Consider the following 26061-nt stretch of genomic DNA (forward strand, 5'->3'; position numbering starts at 1 on the left):
TAGATGAGTGTCTTTTTGGTAAGTATGTCTTATTTTATTTATGACACTCTCAGCTATGGTTTGGCACTTTATATGTAAAGTTCTAAATATATGTTTTATACTTATATTTGCCATGATTCAGGTTAATCAGTATATTTCCTTCATTCAGACTGTCAGTTTAATTTTTTGGGAAATGAATATGAATATATTTTTTTCTTACCTGAAAATTTTTCAAATTGACTTTTCTTTCTAAATTGTGGGCTGTTAGGCTCGCGGGTGCAAAAAATGCTAGAATATATTGCGTAATTTTTGGTGCGAGACTTTTTTGGCGCGAAAATTACGTTTGTTGACGTTTATGACGTCATTTCTGGCGTCGTAGTTGACACCGAGAGTTTTCACGTAGTTGCGTCATCTATGACGCTCATGTTTGTTGCAGACGTTTTTGGCGGCAAAAAATTTGTAAATTGTGGGCGTCATACTTGGCGCCAGTTTTTTTGACATTATTTAAGGCTTGTTCTGTTTGCATTTTTTCCCATTCCTGAAACTGTCATTTAAGGAATTTGATAATTTTGCTTTATATGTTGTTTTTTCTATTACATATTGCAAGATGTCGCAATCTGACCCTGTATCAGAATCTACTTCTGGAAAGCTGCTGCCTGATGTTGGTTCTACCAAAGCTAAGTGCATTTGTTGTAAACTTGTGGTAACTGTTCCTCCGGCTGTAGTTTGTGTTAGTTGTCATGATAAACTTTCAAAAGCTGATAATATTTCCATTAGTAGTAGTCCATTACCTGTTGTTGTTCCTTCAACATCTAATGTTCAAGATATTCCTGTTAATGTAAGAGAATTTTTTTCTAATTCTATTCAGAAGGCTCTGTCTGTTATACCACCTTCTAATAAACGTAAAAGGTCTTTTAAAACTTCTCATAAAACAGATGAATTTTTAAATAACCGACAACATTCTGATTTATCTATCTCTGATGAGGATCTATCTGGTTCAGAAGATTCTGCCTCAGATATTGACACTGACAAATCTTCATATTTATTTAAGATGGAGTTTATTCGTTCTTTACTAAAAGAGGTGTTGATTGCATTAGATATGGAGGAGTCTAGTCCTCTTGATATTAAAACCAGTAAACGTTTAAATTCGGTTTTTAAACCTCATGTAGTTATTCCAGAGGTTTTTCCAGTTCCTGATGCTATTTCTGATGTAATTTCTACGGAATGGAATAGTTTGGGTACTTCATTTACTCCTTCTTTAAGGTTTAAGAGACTGTACCCTTTGCCGGCTGATAGATGGGAGTTTTGGGAAAAAATCCCCAAAGTTGATGGGGCTATCTCTACTCTTGCTAAATGTACTACTATTCCTATGGCAGATAGTACTTCTTTTAAAGATCCTTTAAATAGGAAGCTTGAATCTTTTCTAAGGAAGGCTTATTTATGTTCAGGTAATCCTTTTAGGCCTGCTATTTCTTTGGCTGATGTTGCTGCAGCTTCAACTTTTTGGTTGGAGGCTTTAGCGCAACAAGTACCAGATCATAATATGTATAGCATTGTTAAGCTTCTTCAACATGCTAATAATTTCATTTGTGATGCCATTTTTGATGTCATTAGAATTGATGTCAGGTATATGTCTTTAGCTATTTTAGCTAGAAGAGCTTTATGGCTTAAATCTTGGAATGCTGATATGACTTCTAAGTCAACATTGCTATCTCTTTCTTTCCAAGGTAATAAATTATTTGGTTCTCAGTTGGATTCTATTATTTCAACTGTCACTGGGGGGAAGGGAGCTTTTTTTCCTCAGGATAAAAAATCTAAGGGTAAATTTAGGGCTGCTAACCGTTTTCGTTCCTTTTGTCAGAATAAGGAACAGAAGCCTGACCCTGAACGGTTTCTGTTTGGAAGCCTTCTCCAGTCTGGAATAAATCCAAGCCTTTTAGAAAATCAAAACCAGCCCCAAAGTCCGCATGAAGGTGCGGCCCTCATTCCAGCACAGCTGGTAGGGGGCAGATTACGATTTTTCAAAGATGTTTGGATCAGTTCAATTCAAAATCATTGGATTCAGAACATTGTTTCTCAAGGGTACAGAATAGGTTTCAAGGTAAGACCGCCTGTGAGAAGGTTCTTTCTCTCACCCATTCCAATAAACCCAGTAAAGGCTCAGGCTTTTTTGAAATGTGTTTCAGACCTGGAGTCATCTGGGGTAATTGTGCCAGTTCCATATCTGGAACGGGGTCTGGGGTTTTATTCAAATCTGTTCATTGTACCAAAGAAAGAGAATTCTTTCAGACCAGTTCTGGATCTAAAAATTTTGGATCGTTATGTAAGGATACCAACATTCAAAATGGTGACTATAAGGACTATTTTGCCTTTTGTTCAGCAAGGGCATTATATGTCCACAATAGACTTACAGGATGCATATCTTCATATTCCAATTCATCCAGATCACTATCAGTTCCTGAGATTCTCTTTTCTAGACAAGCATTACCAGTGTGTTGCTCTTCCTTTTGGCCTAGCAACAGCTCCAAGGATCTTCTCAAAGGTTCTCGGTGCCCTTCTCTCTGTAATCAGAGAGCGGGGTATTCCTTATTTGGACAATATCTTGGTACTTGCTCAGTCTTTACATTCTGCATAATCTCACATGAATCAACTCGTGTTGTTTCTTCAAAAACATGGTTGGAGGATCAATTTACCAAAAAGTTCCTTGATTCCTCAGACAAGGGTAACCTTTTTGGGATTCCAAATAGATTCAGTATCCATGACTTTGTCTCTAACAGACAAAAGACGTCTAAAATTGGTTTCAGCTTGTCGGAACCTTCAGTCTCGGTCATTCCCTTCAGTAGCTATGTGCATGGAAGTTTTAGGTCTCATGACTGCAGCATCGGACGCGATCCCCTTTGCTTGTTTTCACATGAGACCTCTTCAGCTTTGTATGCTGAACCTTTGGTGCAGGGATTATACAAAGATATCACAATTGATATCCTTAAATCCCAATACTCGACTATCTCTGACTTGGTGGTTAAATTACCACCGTTTAGTTCAAGGGGCCGCTTTTGTTCGTCCAACCTGGACGGTGATTTCAACAGATGCAAGTCTTTCAGGTTGGGGAGCTGTCTGGGGATCTCTGACAGTGCAGGGGGTTTGGAAATCTCAAGAGGCGAGATTACCAATCAATATTTTGGAACTCCGTGTGATTTTCAGAGCTCTTCAGTTCTGGCCTCTTCTGAAGAGAGAATAGTTTATTTGTTTTCAGACAGACAATGTCACAACCGTGGCGTATGTCAATCATCAAGGTGGGACTCACAGTCCTCAGGCTATGAAAGAAGTATCTCGGATACTTGCATGGGTGGAATCCAGCTCCTGTCTAATCTCTGTGGTTCATATCCCAGGTATAGACATTGGGAAGCGGATTATCTCAGTCGCCAGACTTTACATCCGGGAGAATGGTCTTTTCACCCAGAGGTGTTTCTTCAGATTGTTCAGATATGGGCGCTTCCAGAAATAGATCTGATGGCTTCTCATCTAAACAGGAAACTTCCCAGGTATCTGTCCAGATCCAGGGATCCTCAGGCGGAAGCAGTGGATGCGTTGTCACTTCCTTGGAATTATCAACCTGCTTATATCTTTCTGCCTCTAGTTCTTCTTCCAAGAGTGATTTCCAAAATCATAATGGAACGTTCGTTTGTTCTGCTGGTGGCTCCAGCATGGCCATACAGGTTTTGGTATGCGGATCTTGTTCGGATGTCCAGTTGCCAACCTTGGCCACTTCCGTTAAGGTCAGACCTTCTATCTCAAGGTCTGTTTTTCCATCAGGATCTCAAATCATTAAATTTGAAGGTATAGAGATTGAACGCTTAGTGCTTAGTCATAGAGGTTTCTCTGACTCAGTGATCAATACTATGTTGCAGGCTCGTAGATCTGTGTCTAGAAAGATTTATTACCGAGTTTGGAATACTTACATTTCATGGTGTTCCTCTCATAAGTTCTCTTTGCATTCTTTTAGAATTCCTAGAATTTTACAGTTTCTTCAGGATGGTTTGGATAAGGGTTTGTCCGCAAGTTCCTTGAAAGGACAAATCTCTGCTCTTTCTGTTCTGTTTCACAGAAAAAATGCTAATCTTCCTGACATTCGTTGTTTTGTACAGGCTTTGGTTCGTATCAAGCCTGTCATTAAGTCAATCTCTCCTCCTTGGAGTCTTAATTTGGTTTTGAGAGCTTTACAGGCTCCTCCGTTTGAACCTATGCATTCTCTGGATATTAAGTTACTTTCTTGGAAAGTATTGTTTCTTTTAGCTATCTCTTCTGCTAGAAGAGTTTCTGAATTATCTGCTCTTTCTTGTGAATCTCCTATTCTGATTTTTCATCAGGATAAGGCGGTTTTGCGGACTTCATTTAAATTTTTACCTAAGGTTGTGAATTCCAACAACATTAGTAGAGAAATTGTTCTTTGGAAAGATCTTCTTTGGCTTCTTGGTTAAAACTTTTGATTTATCATGCTATTGTGGAGTCGGGTAAATCCTCGCCTCAGAGGATTACGGCTCATTCTACTAGGTCAGTTTCTACTTCCTGGGCTTTTAAGAATGAAGCTTCTGTTGATCAGATTTTCAAAGCAGCAACTTGGTCTTCTTTGCATACTTTTACTAAATTCTACCATTTTGATGTTTTCTCTTCTTCAGAAGAAGTTTTTGGTAGAAAAGTTCTTCAGGCAGCTGTTTCAGTTTGATTCTTCTGCTTATAATTTCAGTTTTTTTCATTATAAGAATAAAACTTTTTGATTTGGGTTGTGGATTATTTTTTCAGCGGAATTGGCTGTCTTTATTTTTTATCCTTCCCTCTCTAGTGACTCTTGCGTGGAGTTCCACATCTTGGGTATTTGCTATCCCATACGTCACTAGCTCATGGACTCTTGCCAATTATATGAAAGAAAATATAATTTATGTAAGAACTTACCTGATAAATTCATTTCTTTCATATTGACAAGAGTCCATGAGGCCCACCCTTTTTATGGTGGTTATGATTTTTTTTGTATAAAGCACAATTATTCCAATTCCTTGTTGATGCTTTCGCTCCTTTCTTATCACCCCACTTCTTGGCTATTCGTTAAACTGAATTGTGGGTGTGGTGGGGGGTATATTTATAGGCATTTTGAGGTTTGGGAAACTTTGCCCCTCCTGGTAGGAATGAATATCCCATACGTCACTAGCTCATGGACTCTTGCCAATATGAAAGAAATGAATTTATCAGGTAAGTTCTTACATAAATTATGTTTTTTGACTTAGGACCTGGGTAGTGCTTGCTGATTGGTGACTAAATGTAGGCCAAAAACCAATGGAAAATGACTACATTTGCCCTGAATTGGAAAAGTGCTTATCAGAGGCCAAAAACATGCTAAAATGATTGAACTCTGGTTTTAATTGAATCCATTACTATCTAGGACAAGTGATTTGCACTAACAAATTAGAGCATGGAATGTTTGCATTAGAATGTCCGTTAAATACAAATAGCCAGTCTGACTTGTAAATCGCTATGTGAAATACAATAAGCAATATCTAAAATGTACATGAGATACATAGAAAAAGATTTATGAAAGTTTCCTGTGTTCATTAACTGATGAGACATATACAGTAGTTTATTTAAGAATATTAGCCACTTCACAGTTTTTTCTTTAATGTGAAATTCTTTCTTTTTTATTGTAGGGTACTTCCTGAGTCGCCCAGGTGGCTTTTAACTAAAGGCAAAACAGAAAAGGCTAAAATACTCCTCCAAAGAGCGGCCCGTATCAACAAAACAACATTTAATGAGGAACTAATTTCACAGGTAATAGGATGGAACTCGCTGCTCTCACTGTTTTATCTAAAATAGAATGTTTCAAAATGTATTACAGAGCTTTTTTATTTGTTCTTCTCCCTGTCAACCTATGAGCAATAGAAGCCTGGAACTCAACTGTACATTATCATGCATGTGCTGATAGATTCACCTTAAATGTAAAAAGGTTTTACTTTGCACAGGAACATTTTAATTCTCTTGTGCTTTTGGCATGCATGCTCTGTAGACCACAAGCTCACTTCTATTCATATTAGTCTCTTAACCTGTTAAACCTCATCAGGGCCAAACTAGCCTGCTGGGGCATAGGGAAAGTCATGGTTGGGCCGCGGCAACTGGGGACTAAACTTATTGCCACGCTTTGCTGTGCACTGGCTGATTAACAGTGTAAGGATGGTATACAGAATGGTATACAGTGTTTATTATAAGTTGGAGTTCAGTGGCAGAAGATACTTGCACACCTTTGCAGAATCACACAACTCAGAGTGATTTGTTGGAAAATCACTTTAATTGTGGAAGTTGCACTGGGGTACACAATCAGGAACGAGGTATAGACAAACATAATAATACCATAAGCACAGGGGATGCAGCAGGCACAAGATACCCAGCGGGTACAGTTGGTGAGGCTGCCACAGGGTACAAGGTAGGTGCTGCGAATACAGCAGGATACAGCTGAGCTGCTACTGGTACAGCAAGAATAGATGACTCAGCAGGTACAATATACCCAGTGGTTACTGTTGGCGAGGCTGTCACATGATATCAGGCGGATGCATAAACGGTGTAACAAGGGAGGGAAACCATATAGGTAGTAATGTCATTTCCACAACACATCCAGCAGGAAAAACACACAACCAGAGACTGAGTTCAGGCAAAAGATGGCTTATAAAGCCTGCTAATTGGTAGCAGGTTTGACATGATTGCTGCAGGCTGCAGATGGGAAGCAGAGCGCAGCTATACAGGAAAACAGGCAATAGCAGAACAGGACAGGTATTGAGTGCAGCATAGAGAACCTGACTGGGAAGGTGAAAGGCTAACCAGGTCTCTTAAAGGGGTGGCAACATCTGGCTGTCTGCCCCCCCCCCTCCCACAAGGAGTTACCTCCAGTCACAAAGAGATGGAGTTTTAGAAGGAAGCAGTGTCTGGCTTTGAGTAGTCATCACGCGGAGTGTCATTATCGAATAGCAAAGAAGTTATTTCTGGGTCAGAAGGAGGGGACCTGTCGATGGCAGTCTCTGTAGCTGGTTTAGGAGTAGGCAGTATAGGAACGGGGACTTTAGATTCCATTTGCGGTCTTGTTTGTGAAGCAGGATACAAAAAGCCAGTGCAACCACAGTAGACTTTGGGTAAGTTGATAGGCGGGACTACTTGAATGGTGACGCGCAGTCCCAACAAATCTGGCATTAGGGCGAGGAGGACATATAGGACAGTGCATGGAGATAGTGACCTCCCTGACCACACTAAAAGCACAGGCCTTGTGTTCTACTACTATTGTTCTCTTCCTCAGAAAGCATGACAGACAGTGCCCCAATCTGCACAGGTTCATCTATGTCTGTTGTACGGGTTAGGGTATATGTCTTGCCAACAGGTTTAGAACGTAGGACAAACGGTTCATCAGTAATAGTTTGTTCTTGCCTTCTCTCTCTCTGAAACAAAAATGCAATTGAGTCGCTATTAGCATTAGGTCTTCCAGAGATGTTGTAATTCCCACCAGGACTTTGGATAAGCCAGTATGAAATTGGTCTACAAGGGCAGCTTCACTGAGTTTGGTGTCAGAGGATAATCCCCGGAACTCTGTGATGTAATGCTCAACTGGGCAGCATCCCTGTTTAACGGAATCGAGAGAAGACTGGGCTGCAGAGAAGTGGAACAGGTCATTGTACATAGACTCCATGGCTTTGGTGTAGGGTTGTTAGTATACAGCAATTGGTGAGCCCAGGTCTTTGGTTGATCAGATAACAGAGAAATGACAGTTCTCACTTTCACAAAGTCCGTGGTATAGGTGCAAGACTTTAGAACAAACAGTAGTTAACAGTCAGAGATAAAGGTGCGGAATGTAAATCTGAGACCAGAGAACTTGCCAGGTAAGGCAACAGCGGGTTCCGGATATACAGCTTCCCAGACAGTGTCATTCCTTTTTAAATTTAGCATTTTTCCGCTGCAGATCATGCACAAGTGGGAATAGATGAGTCACCTGTTCTGTAAGAACGCTTAGTATTTTTAGTACCGCTGCAAACTCCATGGTATGCTCGTCGTTATGTAAGGATGTTATGCAACATTTATTATAAGTTGGAGCTCAGTGGCAGAATATACTTGCACACCTTTGCAGAATCACACAATTCAGAGTGATAAGTTGAAAAATCATGTTAATTGTGAAATGTACTGGGGTACAGAATTAGGAACAAGGTACAGACAAGGATGATGGTACCGTAAGCACAGGAGACGCAGCAGGCACAGGATACCCAGCGGGTACAGTTGGTGAGGCTGCCATGGGGTTCCAGGTAGGTGCAGCGAATATAGCAGGATACAGGTGAGCCCCTTCTGGTACAGCAAGCATAGGAGACTCAGCAGGCACAGGATACCCAGCTGGTACTGTTGGTGAGGCTGTCACAGGATACCAGGTAGGTTTCTCTTCTCTCTCTCTCCTTTGTATTTTTATGTGTATCTTTTAAAACGTACATTGCACTTTGTATTTCTTCTAATTAAAATAAAACTGATGGGTGGGCGTGTCTCTGTGCTGCACCTTGAATGGTCATAAAATTGGTTGCTCTGTGTGGATCACAGATAATCTGTCTATTATCCGTGTTTAAGAAGACCATCTAGCTACTTCAACCCGATAGCAATTTAAGCTGTTTCAATAGATACTACATTATTTGGAATACCATCTTTGACAACCGATCCAGAGCGTTGAGGCCTTAGGCAGCCTCCTTAGTGAGAGGCTTTCAACACCCCCATTACCCCCGGTCTCCATCCTGTAAGCTGGGTATACAGTGCACAGACACTGAGGACTTTTGACACTACTACTTCAATACTAACTAAGCAATGGAGAATGTACAGATCTGTATTGCTGAGCTGATCTCAATTTTGGAGGAACATAGAAGAACTTTCCTGAAGCATATCAGTCTGATCCTGACTTCACAGTACAGTCCAGCCCCGTGATACCAGGCAATCCCTCTCTGAACGATAGAAACAGCAAAACCCCAGACGTACGTTTCGGCCTATTGTTTGCCTTGTCAGTGAGGTGCAGCCATATCCCTCTAGGCACACTGAGCCCGTCTGGATTCCTGCATCACACTTAGGGAGACTTCCCTAAGTGTCATAATTTGCATAAATAAAAAGACAGAAGCCACCCAAGAAGCAGCCTCTTTTCTTTTACAAAGATAAATCTTCATCCAACTGGGCCGAAGTCCTCAACGAAACCGGGAGAAGTCTTCATCCAAGCCGGGCGAAGTAGTAGTCCACGGATTTCATCCTTACTTGTGGGATATTAACCTCCTGCTAACAGGAAGTGGCAAAGAGCACCACAGCAGAGCTGTATATATAGCCCCTCTCCTTCCCTCCACCCTCAGTCATTCTCTTTGCCTGTGTTATACTAGGAAGAGGTGAAGTGAGGTGTTAGTAAGGTCATACCCTACCTCAGGATAAGTCTGTTAAAATGAGGGGTAAACAGAATAATTTTCGTTCCTTTCAAAACTATAAAGGAGGACCCTCAGCTTCTTCTTCCTCCACAAATCAGGAAGGGAATTTTGCTCAATCTAAGTCAGTCTGGAGACCCAACCAGACTTGGAATAGGGTAAACAATTCAAGAAGCCCGCTGCTGCTTCCAAGACAGCATGAAGGGGTGGCCCTCGATCCGGGACCGGATCTGGTAGGGGGCAAACTTTCTCTCTTTGCTCAGGCTTGGGCAAGAGATGTTCAGGACTCCTGGGAACTAGAAATAGTGACCCATGGGTATCAACTAGAATTCAAGGATTTTCTCCCAAGGGGGAGATTTCAGATAAAGAGAGAGGCATTCTTACTCTGCGTAAAAGACATCTATACCGTGGGAATAATTTGTCACGTTCGAAAACGGAAAAAGGGACAGGGGTTTTACTCAAATCTTTTTGTAGTTCCCAAAAAAGAAGGAACTTTCAGACCCATTTTAGATCTCAAGTGTCTAAACAAATTTCTCAGAGTCCCATCGTTCAAAATGGAGACTATACGAACAATCTTACCAATGATTCAGGAGGGTCAATATATGACTACCGTGGATTTGAAGGATGCATACCTTCATATCCCTATTCACAAGGATCATCATCAGTTCCTAAGGTTTGCCTTCCTGGACAAACACTATCAGTTCGTGGCTCTTCCTTTCGGTTTTGCCACGGCACCCAGAATTTTCACAAAAGTTCTAGGGTCTATTTTAGCGGTTCTCAGACCGCGGGGTATAGCAGTAGCACCTTATCTGGATGACATTCTGATTCAGGCGTTGAATTATCAATTGACAAAATCTCACACGGACATAGTATTGTCTTTCCTAAGATCTCACGGTTGGAAAGTGAACATAGAAAAGAGTTCATTAGTTCCACAGACAAGGGTTTCATTTCTGGGGACTCTTATAGACTCGGTAGACATGAACATTTTTCTGACAGAGGTCAGAAAAACAAAGATTCTGAATACTTGCCAAGCACTTCAGTCCATTCATCGGCCATCAGTGGCTCAGTGCATGGAAGTCATTGGATTAATGGTAGCGGCAATGGATATAATTCTGTTTGCCCGCTTTAATCTCAGAACACTGCAGCTGTGCATGCTCGGACAGTGGAATGGGGATTATGCGAATTTATCTCCTCAGATAAATCTGTATAGAGTAACCAGAGACTCTCTTCTTTGGTGGGTGTCGCTGGATCATCTGTCACAGGGGACTTGTTTCCGCAGACCCTCGTGGGTGATAGTGACAACGGATGCCAGCCTTCTGGGCTGGGGTGCAGTCTGGAACTCCATGAAGGCTCAGGGTGTTTGGACTCAGGTGGAGTCTCTACTTCCAATCAATATTCTGGAATTGAGAGCAATATTCAATGCGCTTCTGGCGTGGCCTCAGTTGACTTCGGCAAAATTCATCAGGTTCCAGTCGGACAACATAACGACTGTGGCATATATCAATCATCAGGGGGAACAAAGAGTTCCTTAGCGATGATAGAAGTATCCAAGATAATACGATGGGCAGAGACCCACTCTTATTTGTCGGCAATCTACATCCCAGGAGTAGAAAATTGGGAAGCGGATTTTCTAAGTCGTCAGACTTTTCATCCGGGGGAGTGGGAACTCCATCCGGAAGTTTTTGCCTCACTTATTCTCAGATGGGGCAGACCAGAATTGGATCTAATGGCGTCTCAACAGCATGCCAAGCTCCAGAGATACGGATCCAGGTCAAGGGATCCACAGGCCGAACTGATAGATGCCCTGGCAGTGCCTTGGAAGTTCAGCCTGGCTTATGTGTTTCCACCATTTCCTCTCCTTCCACGCGTGATTGCTCGAATCAAACAGGAGAGAGCTTCAATAATCCTTATAGCGCCTGCGTGGTCACGCAGGACTTGGTATGCGGATCTAGTGGACATGTCCTCTCTGCCACCGTGGAAACTTCCTTTGAGACAGGACCTTCTCATTCAAGGACCTTTTCAACATCCAAATCTAATTTATCTGCAGCTGACTGCGTGGAGATTGAACGCTTGATTTTATCGATACTTTGATACAGGCTCGAAAGCCTGTCACTAGAAAAATCTATCATTAGATATGGCGTAAATATCTTTATTGGTGTGAATCCAAGGGTTACTCATGGAGTAAAACTAAGATTCCTAGGCTTCTGTCTTTTCTTCAAGAAGGATTGGAGAAAGATGTGCTGGATGTTAAGTCTTTTTGTCAGGCTTTAGAATTAAGCCTGTATTTAGACCTATTACTCCTCCCTGGAGTTTGAATTTAGTTCTGTTTTTAGTTGCTATCTCTTCTGCTCGAAGAGTTTCTGAGCTTTCAGCTCTTCAATGTGATTCGCCTTATCTTATATTTCATTCTGATAAGGTGGTTTTACGTACCAAGCCTGGTTTTCTTCCTAAGGTTGTTTCAAATAAGAACATTAATCAAGAAATTGTTGGTCCTTCATTGTGTCCTAATCCTTCTTCCAAGAAGGAGCGTCTGTTACACAATCTGGAAGTGGTCCGTGCCTTGAAGTTTTGCTTACAGGCAACCAAGGATTTCCGTCAATCATCTTCATTATTCATTGTTTATTCTGGAAAGTGTAGGGGTCAGAAAGCTACGGCTACCTCTCTTTCTTTTTTGCTGAGAAGTATCATTTGCCTGGCATATGAGACTGCTGGACAGCAGCCTCCTGAAAGAATTACGGCTCATTCTACTAGGGCTGTGGCTTCCACATGGGCTTTTAAAAACGATGCTTCTGCGACTTGGTCGTCACTTCATACTTTTTCCAAATTTTACAAATTTGATACTTTTGCTTCTTCTGAGGCAATTTTTGGAAGAAAGGTTCTTCAAGCAGTGGTGCCTTCTGTTTAGGTTCCTGTCTTGTCCCTCCCTTTCATCCGTGTCCCTTTGCTTTGGTATTGGTATCCCACAAGTAAAGATGAAATCCGTGGACTCGTCATATCTTTGTAAAAGAAAAGTACATTTATGCTTACCTGATAAATTAATTTCTTTTACGATATGACGAGTCCACGGCCCACCCTGTTCTTTTTAAGACAGGTTTATTTATTTTTGGTTAACTTCAGTCACCTCTGCACCTTTTAGCCTTTCCTTTTCTCTTCCTATACCTTCGGCTGAATGAATGAGGGTGGAGGGGAAGGGAGGGGTTATATATACAGCTTTGCTGTGGTGCTCTTTGCCACTTCCTGTTAGCAGGAGGTTAATATCCCACAAGTAAGGATGAAATCCGTGGACTCGTCATAGTGTAAAAGAAATTAATTTATCAGGTAAGCATAAATTTACTTTTTGCTCAACATGTGCCTTTCACAGAGAAGAACTTTCCTGAAGCATATCAGTCTGATCCTGAGCGCTTCTCTCTTTTTATTTATGCAAATTATGACACTTAGGGAAGGGTCTACGACCCTTCTAAAAAGACTGTGGTTAGTGCTGATGCAAGCAGTTATGGGCTAGGGGCCGCCGCCCTGCAGCTGAATGAGAACAAACTGCAGACCATCGCCTACTGTTCCCATACATTGACTGCTGCTGAATCTAAATACGCCCAAATTGAGAGAGTGCCTAGCTGCAGTTTGGGCCTGTGAGTGCTTCCAGCATTACCTAGTGGGGTTTAGAGAAATTTAGTCTTGAAACTGACCACAAACCACTAGTCCCTCTAATCAACTCCTATGATATTGACAAGACACCCCTAAGATGCCAGTGACTTCTGATGAGGCTGCTCAGGTTCAACGTTCAGGCAGTGCATGTGTCAGGGAAACAACTGGTAGTGGCAGATATACTTTCCAGGCTCCCGCTGGCTGCTGCTGAAGTATCTTCAACAAAATCAGATGTGAAAGTGTATGTGGATTCAGTTCTGGCATCCAAATCCATTTTGTCAGGAAAGCTAGAGCAAATAAGAAAGGAGACACGTTTAGATGCAGATCTTCAAGAAGTTATTAACCACATAAAAGAAGGTTTGCCCGAGAGCTGGACAGCCTGGATGTCTTTAAGTTCTTGCAAACTATTATAAATAGGGAGAAAAATAAGGAGAAGTAGTCCTTATAAAAATATAGGGAATTCAGCACAAATAATAAAATTATGAGTGCCCTGCAAGCATGCTAGCTGTCAAGTCTTTATTCTGGGTTTTCACCTGGCACCACACTTAAGCTCTATTTATCGAAAAACTAAGGTTGATACATTGTGATATTTATATCTCTCTTTCTTCAAATGTGTATATGAGAGTGCTGAATTCCCTATCTTTTTATAAGGACTACTTCTCCTTATTTTTCTCCCTATTTATAATAGTTTGCAATAATTTAATAGGGTCTGCACCTCTAGTTTAATATTATTACACAGATTTAAAATATTGTTAAATGACTCCCTTATTTCCATTTTTTTATTCAGTCTTTAAGTTCTTGCCAGTGAGAACGTTCGCAGCTCACGGAGCTGGATGGTTTGGTGCTGTTCCGAGACCACATTGTCATTCCTTTTAGCATGTGGCAGGAGCTGTTAAGCAGGATTCATGATGGCCACTTGGGCACTACAACGTGCAGAGAAAGGGCAGCTACGGTGGCCTAGGATCAGTTCCGACATTGCAAGCCACGTGTCAAATTTTGTCTGGAACGCTGGCCTACTCAGAGAAGGGAGCCCTTGATTTCTACCCCGCTGCCTGCAGGTCCGTCGCAGAAGATAGCCGCAGATTTGCGCAAACTGCATGGGAAGAAGTACCTAGTCGTGATTGACTACTATTCCAGGTATTTGGAGATTGCACCCTTGAATGAGATCACCAGTCAAACCGTTATCACTCATCTCAAGAGCTTGTTTTCCCAGTGGGGCATACCAGTGGATTTAGTGAGTGAAAATGGAATGCAGTTTGCTTCCATGGAGTTCAGTTCCTTCAGCAGTGAAAATGATTTAGTCCATTGTAAGTGAAGTCCACATTACCCGCAGGCCAATGGAATGACTGAAAGGGCAGTTCAAACAACCAAGTTAATTTTGAAGCAATCTGAACCGTACCTTGCTCTCTTGGCCTATAGGGTGACTCCCAAGCTTACAGGCTTTAGCCCAGCACAGTTGATGCTAGGAAGACAGATCCACACTACACTACCCTCTGTGGGTGTTTTCCAGCCAGCCTGCTCTGTTCCTCGGGACGAGGTCCTTAGGAGGGATGAAGAGGCAAAAAGGCGCTACCGATTCTTCTACGACAGAAAACGCTCTGTGAGGCCCTTGCAGGAGCTGAATGTGGACCGAAATGTCAGAGTTAAGTTGGATGAAGAGAAGAAATGGAAGACGTCTGCTCCTTAATGAAAGGAGGGGCAGTCACATGTCGAAATAGAAGACATCTTCAGCCAGTACCTGAGAGTTTGAGTTTGGGACTGGATGCCTCAGAGCCTCAGCCGGTGGGATCCCCTGTTTTAAGAGGGGTAACTTCCCCTCAGCAAGACCACAGCGGGGATACTTCTTTGTTTCCAGCAGACTCTCAATCACCTTCTTCTGTATCAGAGGACAGTTCATGTAAAATGACGTAAAGTGGAAGAGTTGTGAAACTTCTAGCACGCTACAGGGATTAGCACTGTAGTAAGAGCAGTGACCAGAAGAATAGGCAGAATAATCCCATGGTCACTGTGGACTAGGGTAATCTACCCCGATGTCCAAGTCAGGATTGTATTTCTTGTTCTTCATATATATTCTCTTATAAGTTATTTGTTGTACACTAAACAAAACTATTTTTGAATGCTTCTTGTATACCTTGTTATTTGTATGCTTTGTCCTTTGAAAAAGAGGAAGATGTGATGAAAGTGGGAGTGTGACGTCACCAGATGGGGGCGTGGCATATAGCCGTTATAGTCTATGTCGCAGTTACTAAGTTAGATGTGTTGTACAAGCTGTATACTTCTATGCTCTGCAATAAAATAGCGTTGTACCTTCTATGCTGTGTCCTGCATCTCATGACACTATTCAAAGATTAGAGCGTTTTGCAGCATGGTTTGTAAATAACATATGTAAGCATGTAGTTAAACCCATATAAAGAGCCCTAATAGTTTTATTAACTGTCTTCTGGGTACACACTGTTACTTATATGCTTCTATAGACTACAAAACAATAGTACTTTACTCTGCTCCATTCTTAAACAACTATGTGAATGCACCTATGAGGTCCTACTAGGAGAACTGCTGTCCTCTGATTATCTAAGTCTCCCATCATTATTCTAAGCATTTATAGGATTTTACGGTTTGATATAAGCTGTAACAAAGCTTTAGGTACTCTTTATGGCTCTTTCTGTTAACTAGCTATGTGATTCCAGCTAACCATACAGTCTACAGTTTGTGTTACAACTAAGGGATCTCCTTGTTGTATTAATCACACAGATCTGTACATATTTGTTCTCCTATGGTATAAGCGTTTATCATGTATATTGTTTGATGCTCCTCACTCAACATCTTATGTGATGTCCCTTTTAGCTATTAAATTAGGTAGTGGCTCTGTTGTCAGTTGCTGAGATGACAGGGTCTACTGTACCCATATAATCATACGCATACTGGGGCATAAAATCGATATTATTACCCATACTTTCATTTAGAATAATATTATGTACTAGTGCTATGTATTGTGTCACTATTAGTTTCCACCCATAAGTCTCACTTACACCTAAGCTAAAATGAATATCACCTCAACTCACTACTTAGTATCACAAATTAATTCTGGTTTGAATGTTTGGTGTATAAACCTTAGAAGCTCTCTATATCCCCTATTTTTATTATTCCAGGTAGAGACCCTTCACTTTCCTATAGTTCTAACAACTATGCTTACTATACCGGGGCACCTGTATCTCATGGAACAGCCTATATTTGCTTATGTTTCTCTCTCCTTTTACATAGACCGAAAAGGGTATTATGAACTATATATAGTGCAACGATCCCCACCTAGTTTTCTGTCTAGCTATATAGACCTAGTAAGTTGATCAGAAGTGTTTTATATTCTTAAATCAACTGTTCTGAAGTTAGACACAATTTATTTTAAGGGAACTGCTCCTATTATTACCTTTTTATGGTGGACATCCCTGCTAGATAGCCCTTTAGGAACCCCAACATGCACTAAGTCTCAGTCACTATACTCCTATAGGACTAATCTTTTATTTATTCAAGTTTGCCTTACTGATTATTTTTTTGAGCAGCTCCCCTTATACTCAAATTATTTTGTATCTTAATTTAGTTATAACCAGCACAGTCTTTACCTAAGCTCATATAATCTACAACCCTTAATATTAAAAAAATTAAAAAAATTCTGTTATGAGATCCATGAGTGGTCACCTCTTTTTTATATAGCCTTCTATTCTTATACTGTAATTTATCCTAGATGGTATGAGGTCCATGAGTGGCCTTCCAAATTAATGTGAGGGCTTACAAGTTAATTGGCATGTCTCTGTTATGTTATTGTTTTGTACTTAATATCTGACACTCTTTAATTGTAACTGTGTTCTGATGTAATGTATTATCTGTTTGCCAAAACTTAACCTCAATAAAAAAATAAAAATAAAATAAAACTGACAGCTTCAGTTTCTCAGAGAGCTTTATTACTTTCAATGGGCCCAATGATCAAAGATTATTTAGTTTGGAGACAAATTATCGTGACAACTACACAGGGGCTGAACTTACTGAATCCTATCAGTCAATCGGAATTCGAGGGACGCCATCTTGGATGACGTCATTTAAAGGAACCTTCATTCGTCGTTAGTCCATCGGTGAGGAAGGATGGCTCCGCGTTGGCTGCTTCAAGATGGACTCGCTCCGCTCCGGATGGAAGAAGATAGAAGATGCCGCCTGGATGAAGACTTCCGACCCTCTGGAGGACCTCTTCTGGCCGGATAGGATGAAGACTTCGGACCCTCTTCTGGACCTCTTCTGGCCGGATTGGATGAAGACTTCGGACCCTCTTCTGGACTGATCGGTGATACCCGGCTGGGTGAAGACAAGGTAGGGAGATATTCAGGTGCTTAGTGTTAGGTTTTTTAAGGGGGGGTTTGGGTTAGATTAGGGGTATGTGGGTGGTGGGTTGTAATGTTGGGGGGGTATTGTATGTTTTTTTTTCAGGCAAAAGAGCTGATTTCTTTGGGGCATGCCACGCAAAAGGCCCTTTTAAGGGCTGGTAAGGTAATAGAACTGTTAACTTTTTATTTTAGAATAGGGTAGGGCATTTTTTTATTTTGGGGGGCTTAGTTATTTTTTTTAGGGGGCTTATAGTAGGTGTAATTAGTTTAACATTTTTGTAATTTTGTTTTTGTAATTTAGTGTTTTTTTTTTTTTTGTAATTTAGTTTAGTTGATTTAATTGTAGGTAATTGTAGTTCATTTATTTAATTTATTTATTGCTAGTGTAGTGTTTAATTGGATTTATTTTACAGGTAATTTGGTAATTATTTTAACTAGGTAGCTATTAAATAGTTAATAACTATTTAATAGCTATTGTACCTAGTTAAAATAAATACAAAGTTGCCTGTAAAATAAATATAAATCCTAAAATAGCTACAATATAATTATTCGTTATATTGTAGCTATATTAGGGTTTATTTTACAGGTAAGTATTTAGCTTTAAATAGGATTAATTTATTTAATAAGAAATAATTTATTTCGTTAGATTAAAATTATATTTAACTTAGGGGGGGTGATAGGGTTAGGGTTAGACTTAGCTTTAGGGGTTAATACACTTATTAGAGTAGCAGCGAGGTTCGGTCGGCAGATTAGGGGTTAATACTTGAAGTTAGGTGTCGGCGATGTTAGGAAGGGCAGATTAGGGGTTAAAACTATTTATTATAGGGTTTGCGAGGCGGGAGTGAGGCGGTTTAGGGGTTAATACATTTATTAGAGTGGCGGCGAGGTCCGGTCGGCAGATAAGGGGTTAATAAGTGTAGGTAAGGTAGCGGCGACGTTGGGGGGGTCAGATTAGGGGTTAATAAATATTATGTAGGTGTCGGCGATGTTAGGGGCAGCAGATTAGGGGTACATAGGGATAATGTATGTGGCGGTGGTGTGCGGTCGGCAGATTAGGGGTTAAAAAATTATTAAAGTGGCGGCGATGTGGGGCGGGCCTCGGTTTAGGGGTACATAGATAGTTTATGGGTGTTATTGTACTTTAGAGCACAGTAGTTAAGAGCTTTATAAACCGGCGTTAGCCCATAAAGCTCTTAACTCCTGACTTTTTTCTGCGGCTGGAGTTTTGTCGTTAGAGTTCTAACGCTCACTTCAGCCAAGACTCTAAATACCGGCGTTAGGAAGATCCCATTGAAAAGATAGGATACGCAATTGGCGTAAGGGGATCTGCGGTATGGAAAAGTCGCGACTGGAAAGTGAGCGTTAGACCCTTTCCTGACTGACTCTAAATACCAGCGGGCGGTAAAAAGCAGCGTTAGGACCCCTTAACGCTGGTTTTGACGGCTAACGCAGAACTCTAAATCTAGGCGTTAGGTTGCAGAAAATACAAATTAACTGATGTTTTCAGTACAATTGAACTTGCTTTTGCCTCTAGTTTATATGTCAATTAAATAATTATATTGCGGAGTTTCACCTGCATATACAGCTGACAAGATAAATCAGGGAAACCAGCTTGTGTAAAATGCTTACAGCATTTAATGAAAATTGTGTGAAAGCTTCAGACATATCTTGGTAACTCCCCTGTTCAGCCCAATACACTGCACTGTTCCTTCCTCTTTATGAAGCTCTCAGTTTTAGTTTATAATCCTATATAATAAAAGGCCAAGTGTGTTTGTCCGAAGCTGTCATGCGCAGTAGAGACAGCACGAGGACAAACACACCTGGCCTTTGAGTCCCTAGCTGATCTGCGGCAGAAGTGGGTGTGACTGGCATGAAGGGGGGCGTGAATTGCCGTGAAGGGTGCGTGGCCGCGCGATAGAGAGGGGGAGAGAGATAGAGAGGGGGAGAGAGATAGAGAGGGGGAGAGAGATAGAGAGGGGGAGAGAGATAGAGAGAGGGAGAGAGATAGGGAGAGAGAGAGAGAGAGAGAGAGAGAGAGAGAGAGAGAGGGGGGGGGGAGAGAGATAGCGAGGGGGAGAGAGATAGCGAGGGGGAGAGAGATAGCGAGGGGCAGAGAGATAGCGAGGGGCAGAGAGATAGAGAGGGGCAGAGAGATAGAGAGGGGCAGAGAGATAGAGAGGGGCAGAGAGATAGAGAGGGGGAGAGAGATAGAGAGGGGAGAGAGATAGAGAGGAGGGGAGAGAGAGAGAGCTCAAAAGAGAGGGGGGAGAGAGAACAGAAGAGTGTGAATAGAGAGAGCAGAAGAGGGGGGATAGAGAGAGGGAGAGAGAGACAGCAAAAGAGAGAGGGGGAGAGAGACAGCAAAAGAGATGGGGGAGAGAGACAGCAAAAGAGAGAGGGGGAGAGAGACCGCAAAAAAGAGGGGGAGAGAGACAGCAAAAGAGAGGGGGAGAGAGACAGCAAAAGAGAGAGGGGGGAGAGAGACAGCAAAAGAGAGAGGGGGGAGAGAGACAGCAAAAGAGAGAGGGGGAGAGAGACAGCAAAAGATAGAGGGGGAGAGAGACAGCAAAAGATAGAGGGGGAGAGAGACAGCAAAAGATAGAGGGCGAGAGAGACAGCAAAAGAGAGAGGGGGGAGAGAGACAGCAAAAGAGAGAGGGGGAGAGAGACAGCAAAAGAGAGAGGGGGGAGAGAGACAGCAAAAGAGAGAGGGGGGAGAGAGACAGCAAAAGAGAGGGGGAGAGAGACAGCAAAAGAGAGGGGGGAGAGAGACAGCAAAAGATAGAGGGGGAGAGAGACAGCAAAAGATAGAGGGGGAGAGAGACAGCAAAAGATAGAGGGCGAGAGAGACAGCAAAAGATAGAGGGGGAGAGAGACAGCAAAAGAGAGAGGGGGAGAGAGACAGCAAAAGAGAGAGGGGGGAGAGAGACAGCAAAAGAGAGAGGGGAAAGAGACAGCAAAAGAGAGGGGGAGAGAGACAGCAAAAGAGAGAGGGGGAGAGAGACTGCAAAAGAGAGAGGGGGGAGAGAGACTGCAAAAGAGAGAGGGGGGAGAGAGACTGCAAAAGAGAGAGGGGGGAGAGAGACTGCAAAAGAGAGAGGGGGAGAGAGACAGCAAAAGAGAGAGGGAGAGAGACAGCAAAAGAGAGAGGGGGGAGAGAGACAGCAAAAGAGAGAGGGGGGAGAGAGACAGCAAAAGAGAGAGGGGAAAGAGACAGCAAAAGAGAGGGGGAGAGAGACAGCAAAAGAGAGAGGGGGAGAGAGACTGCAAAAGAGAGAGGGGGGAGAGAGACTGCAAAAGAGAGAGGGGGGGAGAGAGACTGCAAAAGAGAGAGGGGGGAGAGAGACTGCAAAAGAGAGAGGGGGAGAGAGACAGCAAAAGAGAGAGGGAGAGAGACAGCAAAAGAGAGAGGGGGAGAGAAATATAGAAACATAGATATTGACGGCAGATAAGAGCCATAGGCCCAGCAAGTCTGCCCGACCTTACCTAACAGTATAAACGTATCTAGTTCGTAGGATAGCCTTATGCTTGTCCCAGGCATTTTTAAAGTCCCCCACAGTGTTTGTCATTACTACCTCTTGAGGAAGTTTATTCCATAAATCAATCACTCTTTCTGTAAAGAAATGCTTCCTCAAATTACTCCTGAATCTACTACCCTTTAGCTTAAGATCACGACCCCTTGTTCTTGAATTTTCCATTTTATGTAAAATACCCACAGCCTCAGTTTTACTAAACCCTTTAATGTACTTGAAAGTTGCTATCATATCACCTCTTTCCCTTCTCTCCTCTAAGCTATACATATTTAGGTCATTGAGCCTATCCTGGTAAGTTTTATTTTTTAGACCATGTACCATTTTGGTAGCCCTCCTTTGCACAGATTCAAGTTTGTTAATATCCTTCTGAAGATATGGCCTCCAGAACTGCACACAATACTCAAGATGAGGCCTAACTAATGATCTATAAAGTGGCATAAGAACCTTACTATTTCTGCTGCAAATACCTCTACCAATACATCCAAGCATTCTGCTAGCCTTACTCGCTGCATTACTACATTGTTTACTAAGTTTTAAATCATCTGAAATAATAATTCCCAAGTCCTGTTCCTCATCTGTAACAGTCAGTAAAGTGTCATTGAGTCTGTAATTAACATTTGGATTTTTCTTCCCTAAATGCATTATTTTACACTTTGCTTTGTTAAACTTTAGATCCCAGTCGTTTGTCCAATCCTCCAATTGTTGCATATCACTTCTCATTTTGTCTACCTCCCCTGGAACATCCACTCTGTTGCAAATTTTTGTATCATCTGCAAAGAGACATACTTTCCCCTGTAGCCCTTTGCTGATATCGCAGATAAATATGTTAAACAAAACAGGCCCCAGAACTGACCCCTGAGGAACACCACTAGTAACAGCCCCCTCTGCTGAATGAACTCCATTTACTAAGACACTTTGTTTTCTGTCCTAAAGCCAGCATTCCACCCACTTCACAATTTTTTAATCTAGACCAAGGAGATATAGTTTGTGAATTAGTTTATTGTGTGGGACGGTGTCAAATGCTTTGCTGAAATCTAGATATGCTACATCAACTGCTCCACCCTTGTCTAATACTTTTGTTACATAATCAAAGAAGTCAATTAGATTAGTCTGACATGATCTCCCTGAAGTAAAACCATGCTGATTTTGGTCCTCTAAATTGTTTGTCTTTATGTAAGTCATAATTCTTTCTTTTAAGAGGCTTTCCCTACTACTGAAAGGGACAGTATACTGTAAAATTGTTTTTCCATAAATGTATTTTAAATGACTTGTTATACCAACTGCAGAGTATAAAATATTTGAGAAATTGCATTTTCGGGTTTATTTGTGTATCTGAAGTAGCTGGTTTTGTGCTTTGAAACCACAGCCTATTACAATGGGTTGAGCTTCAGGTAATATCAGATCTCATTATGTTATCACTTTCATGCACACAGACTTGCTTCCTTATCTTATATTTGTCTGGAACACCAAAGCTCAATACATAGAGAGAACAATGGAAAATTATAATTTTATTACTTAACTATCATGCCCCCCACTGAGGGTGTAATCTCTTCTGCTGGCTGTGTTTACTTAGGCTTGTCAATAGCGTATACGCCAGTATCAAAACTTTCAGTATAGGTTGGGAAACCACAAGCTAAATCAGCTATTTCAAATGCTGAAATAGGAGTAAAGGAGCCACTTGCAACCAATTTAATACACTCTAGCAGGTAAAAAGGATAATTGGGAATAATTTAAAGGGGAGAAAGTTTTTGGGTGAACTGTCCCTTGAAGTTAAACTAACTGGCTTGTAGTTGCCAGATTCTTCTCTACTGCCCTTTTTATGAAGAGGTATTACATTTGCTATTCTCCAATCATCTGGGACAGCTCCTGTTAATAGTGACTGATTAAACAGGTCAGTTAATGGGACAGTTAGCACTGATCGAAGTTCTTTTAAAACCCTTGGATGAATATTATCAGGACCCACTGCCTTTTTAACATTTATTTTTGATAATGCTAACAAAACCTCATCCTCTGTAAAAAGATTACTGTTAAGCTTGTTTCTATTTTTCGTAGCATCCCTTAATGTAGACATTGTATCTTCACAATCTTTTGTGAAAACAGAACAGAAGTAATCATTGAGACAGTCTGCAATCTGCTTATCTCCTTCTATTATTCTACCATCAACTGATTTCAATTTTACTATTCCTACCTTATTTTTTCTTCTTTCACTGATATATCTAAAGAATGTTTTGTCCCCATGTTTTACTGACTGTGCTATCTTCTCTTCTGCATGAGCTTTAACCTTCCTAATTAACTGCTTAGTCTTTTTTTGTTGGAGTCTCCATATTTTCATATCATCATCTGCTTGTGTGTGTCTGTAATTTTTACAAGCTATCTTTTTTGTCTTTACAGCATGTGCTACTTCTTTGGAAAAACAAATTGGTTTCCGCTTTATTTTACTTTTACAGACATGTCTAATACAGTGTGTGGTTGCATCTAAAATGGCACCTTTCACAAATTCCCACTGTTCTTGAACCCCTGTAATAAGAGTTTTCCCCTTTAAATAGTTTTTTAGGTATTCTCCCATTAATGAAAAATCTGCCGTCCTAAAGTCTAAAACTTTTGTTTTAGTCTGGGTGGACAGTTCCTGCACATGAATACTAAACCAAACAGATTGATGATCACTGGATCCTAAGTTCTCACCTACAGACACATCTGAAACTGTATCACTGTTTGTAAGTATTAGATCAAATATAGCTTCCTTACGAGTTGGTTCCTTGACTAATTGCTCAAGTGATTCACCTAGCAGAGATTCAAGAATATACCTGCTTCTAGCCGATCTAGCAGAAGGAATCTTCCAGTCTATATCTGGCAAATTAAAGTCCCCCAGTACTATAACCTTACCCTTCATGGTCATTTTGGTTATTTCTTCTAATAACAGATTGTCCAGTTTTTCATCCTGCAATGGAGGCCTATATACAACCCCTATTCTAAAAACATTTTTATCTCCAATTTCCAAAGTCACCCAAATACTTTCCACCTCATCATTTGTTCCTACAATTTCAGTAACCTTTATATTTTCATTTACATACAGAGCAACTCCTCCACCTTTCTTTCCTACTCTGTTCTTTTTAAATAACCTGTATCCAGGTATGACTATGTCCCAGTCATGCAAATCATTGTACCATGTTTCTGTTATAGCTACTAAATCCAAGTTGTCCCTAGTCAATATTGAAATGAGTTCAGGTAATTTATTTCCTAAGCTGCGAGCATTTGTGCTCATGGCACGAAGAATTTTTCTACTAGAATTTCTAGAATTGTTACTTGGACTAACAGTTTTGGCATGCTGTGGGGGGCAGGTGGATATATTAATGATACCCCCGTTTATTAGTTTAAATGATTTCTAATAAAGCATTTGAACTCTCCCAGATACTCTGTTCCTTTAGCATCCAAATGCAAGCCATCTCTCCTAAATAACCTAGTATCTTTCCAAACAGAGCTATAATGGCCAATAAAACCAAATCCTCGTTCCCTGCACCACTTATCTAACCAAGAATTAAATGTTGTTATCTGCTCCATCTTTCCTGCTTCCTGGCCATACACAGGTAAAATGGCAGAAAATGATAGAGTTGATGCCACAGTCTCTAAATGATTACCTAGGTCACAAAACTCTTTCTGAACAGCAGCAACATGATTACTAGCCAGATCATGTGTTCCTAAATGTACAATCACATCTAACTCACTTCCCTTTCCTGCTGCCTTAAGAATTCTCAAAATACGATTCTTATCCCTGTGAGCAGTAGCTCCTGGAAGACATCTAACCTCCATTACTTCTCCTTTACTTTCACCTAAATACACATTCCTCAAAATAGAGTCACCCACTAACAGTCTTTTCCTCAAAAACACATCTGCAGTTCTTTCCTGTGTTATGTTACCTGGAGAATCAGGTACCAATAGATTTAAATTACCTGTTACAGCTTCAGAGGGCTCAGAAACAGCAATCTCCTCATCACAAGTGTATTCGGCAAGAGCAGCATAGGAGTTTTGCAATGGCAGAGGTTGTGGGCAATGCTTCTGGTCTACTGTTCTAATTTTTCCAGAGCCTACAGTGAGACAGCAAAAGAGAGAGGGGGGAGAGAGACAGCAAAAGAGAGGGGGGAGAGAGACAGCAAAAGAGAGGGGGGAGAGAGACAGCAAAAGAGAGAGGGAGAGAGAATGCAAAGGAGAGGGGGGAGAGAGACAGCAAAAGAGAGAGGGGGGAGAGAGACAGCAAAAGAGAGGGGGAGAGAGACAGCAAAAGAGAGAGGGGAAGAGAGACAGCAAAAGAGAGGGGAGAGAGTGCACAAAAGAGACTGGGGGAGAGAGCGCAAAAGAGAGGGGGGAAGAGAGAACGCAAAAGAGGGGGGAGAGAGAGAGTGCAAAAGAGAGGGGGGGAAGAGTGCAAAAGAGAGGGGGGAGAGAGAGCGCAAAAGAGAGGGGTGGAGAGAGAGCGCAAAAGAGAGGGGAGAGAGAGAGAGAGCGCAAAAGAGAGGGGAGAGAGGGAGAGAGCGCAAAAGAGGGGGAGGGAGAGAGCGCAAAAGAGAGGGGGGAGAGAGAGCGCAAAAGAGAAAGGGAGAGAGGGCAAAAGAGAGGGGGAGAGAGAGTGTAAAAGAGAGGGGGAGAGAGAGAGTGTAAAAGAGAGGGGGAGAGAGAACGCAAAAGAGAGGGGGAGAGAGAGAACGCAAAAGAGAGGGGGGAGAGAGCGCAAAAGAGAGGGGGGAGAGAGCGCAAAAGAGAGGGGGAGAGAGCGCAAAAGAGAGGGGGAGAGAGCGCAAAAGAGAGGGGGAGAGAGCGCAAAAGAGAGGGGGGAGAGAGAGAGCTCAAAAGAGGGGGGGAGAGAGAGAGCAAAAGAGAGGAAGGACAGAGAGAGCGCAAAAGAGAAGGGGAGAGAGCGCAAAAGAGAGGGGGGAGAGAGAGAGCAAAAGAGAGGGGGGAGAGAGAGCGCAAAAGAGAGGGGGGACAGAGAGAGTGCAAAAGAGGGGGGAGAGAGAGAGAGCGCAAAAGAGAGGGGGGAGAGAGAAAGCTCAAAAGAGAGGAGGAGAGAGAGAGGGGGGAGAGAGAGCAA

The 26061-nt window shown here is 41.7% G+C and overlaps 1 protein-coding gene across 1 annotated transcript in view; it reads left to right on the forward strand.

Annotated features, from left to right (window-relative positions):
- Positions 1-26061, forward strand: part of LOC128660134 (solute carrier family 22 member 13) — a 93052-nt gene that overhangs the window by 41876 nt on the left and 25115 nt on the right. Inside the window, exon 5 of the mRNA XM_053713781.1 lies at positions 5676-5796. Within this exon, the coding sequence (XP_053569756.1) occupies positions 5676-5796 (121 nt within the window). The remainder of the gene's footprint in view (positions 1-5675; positions 5797-26061) is intronic.

This window comes from Bombina bombina, chromosome 5 (assembly GCF_027579735.1).
Source record: "Bombina bombina isolate aBomBom1 chromosome 5, aBomBom1.pri, whole genome shotgun sequence".
Classification (NCBI taxonomy): Eukaryota; Metazoa; Chordata; class Amphibia; order Anura; family Bombinatoridae; genus Bombina; species Bombina bombina.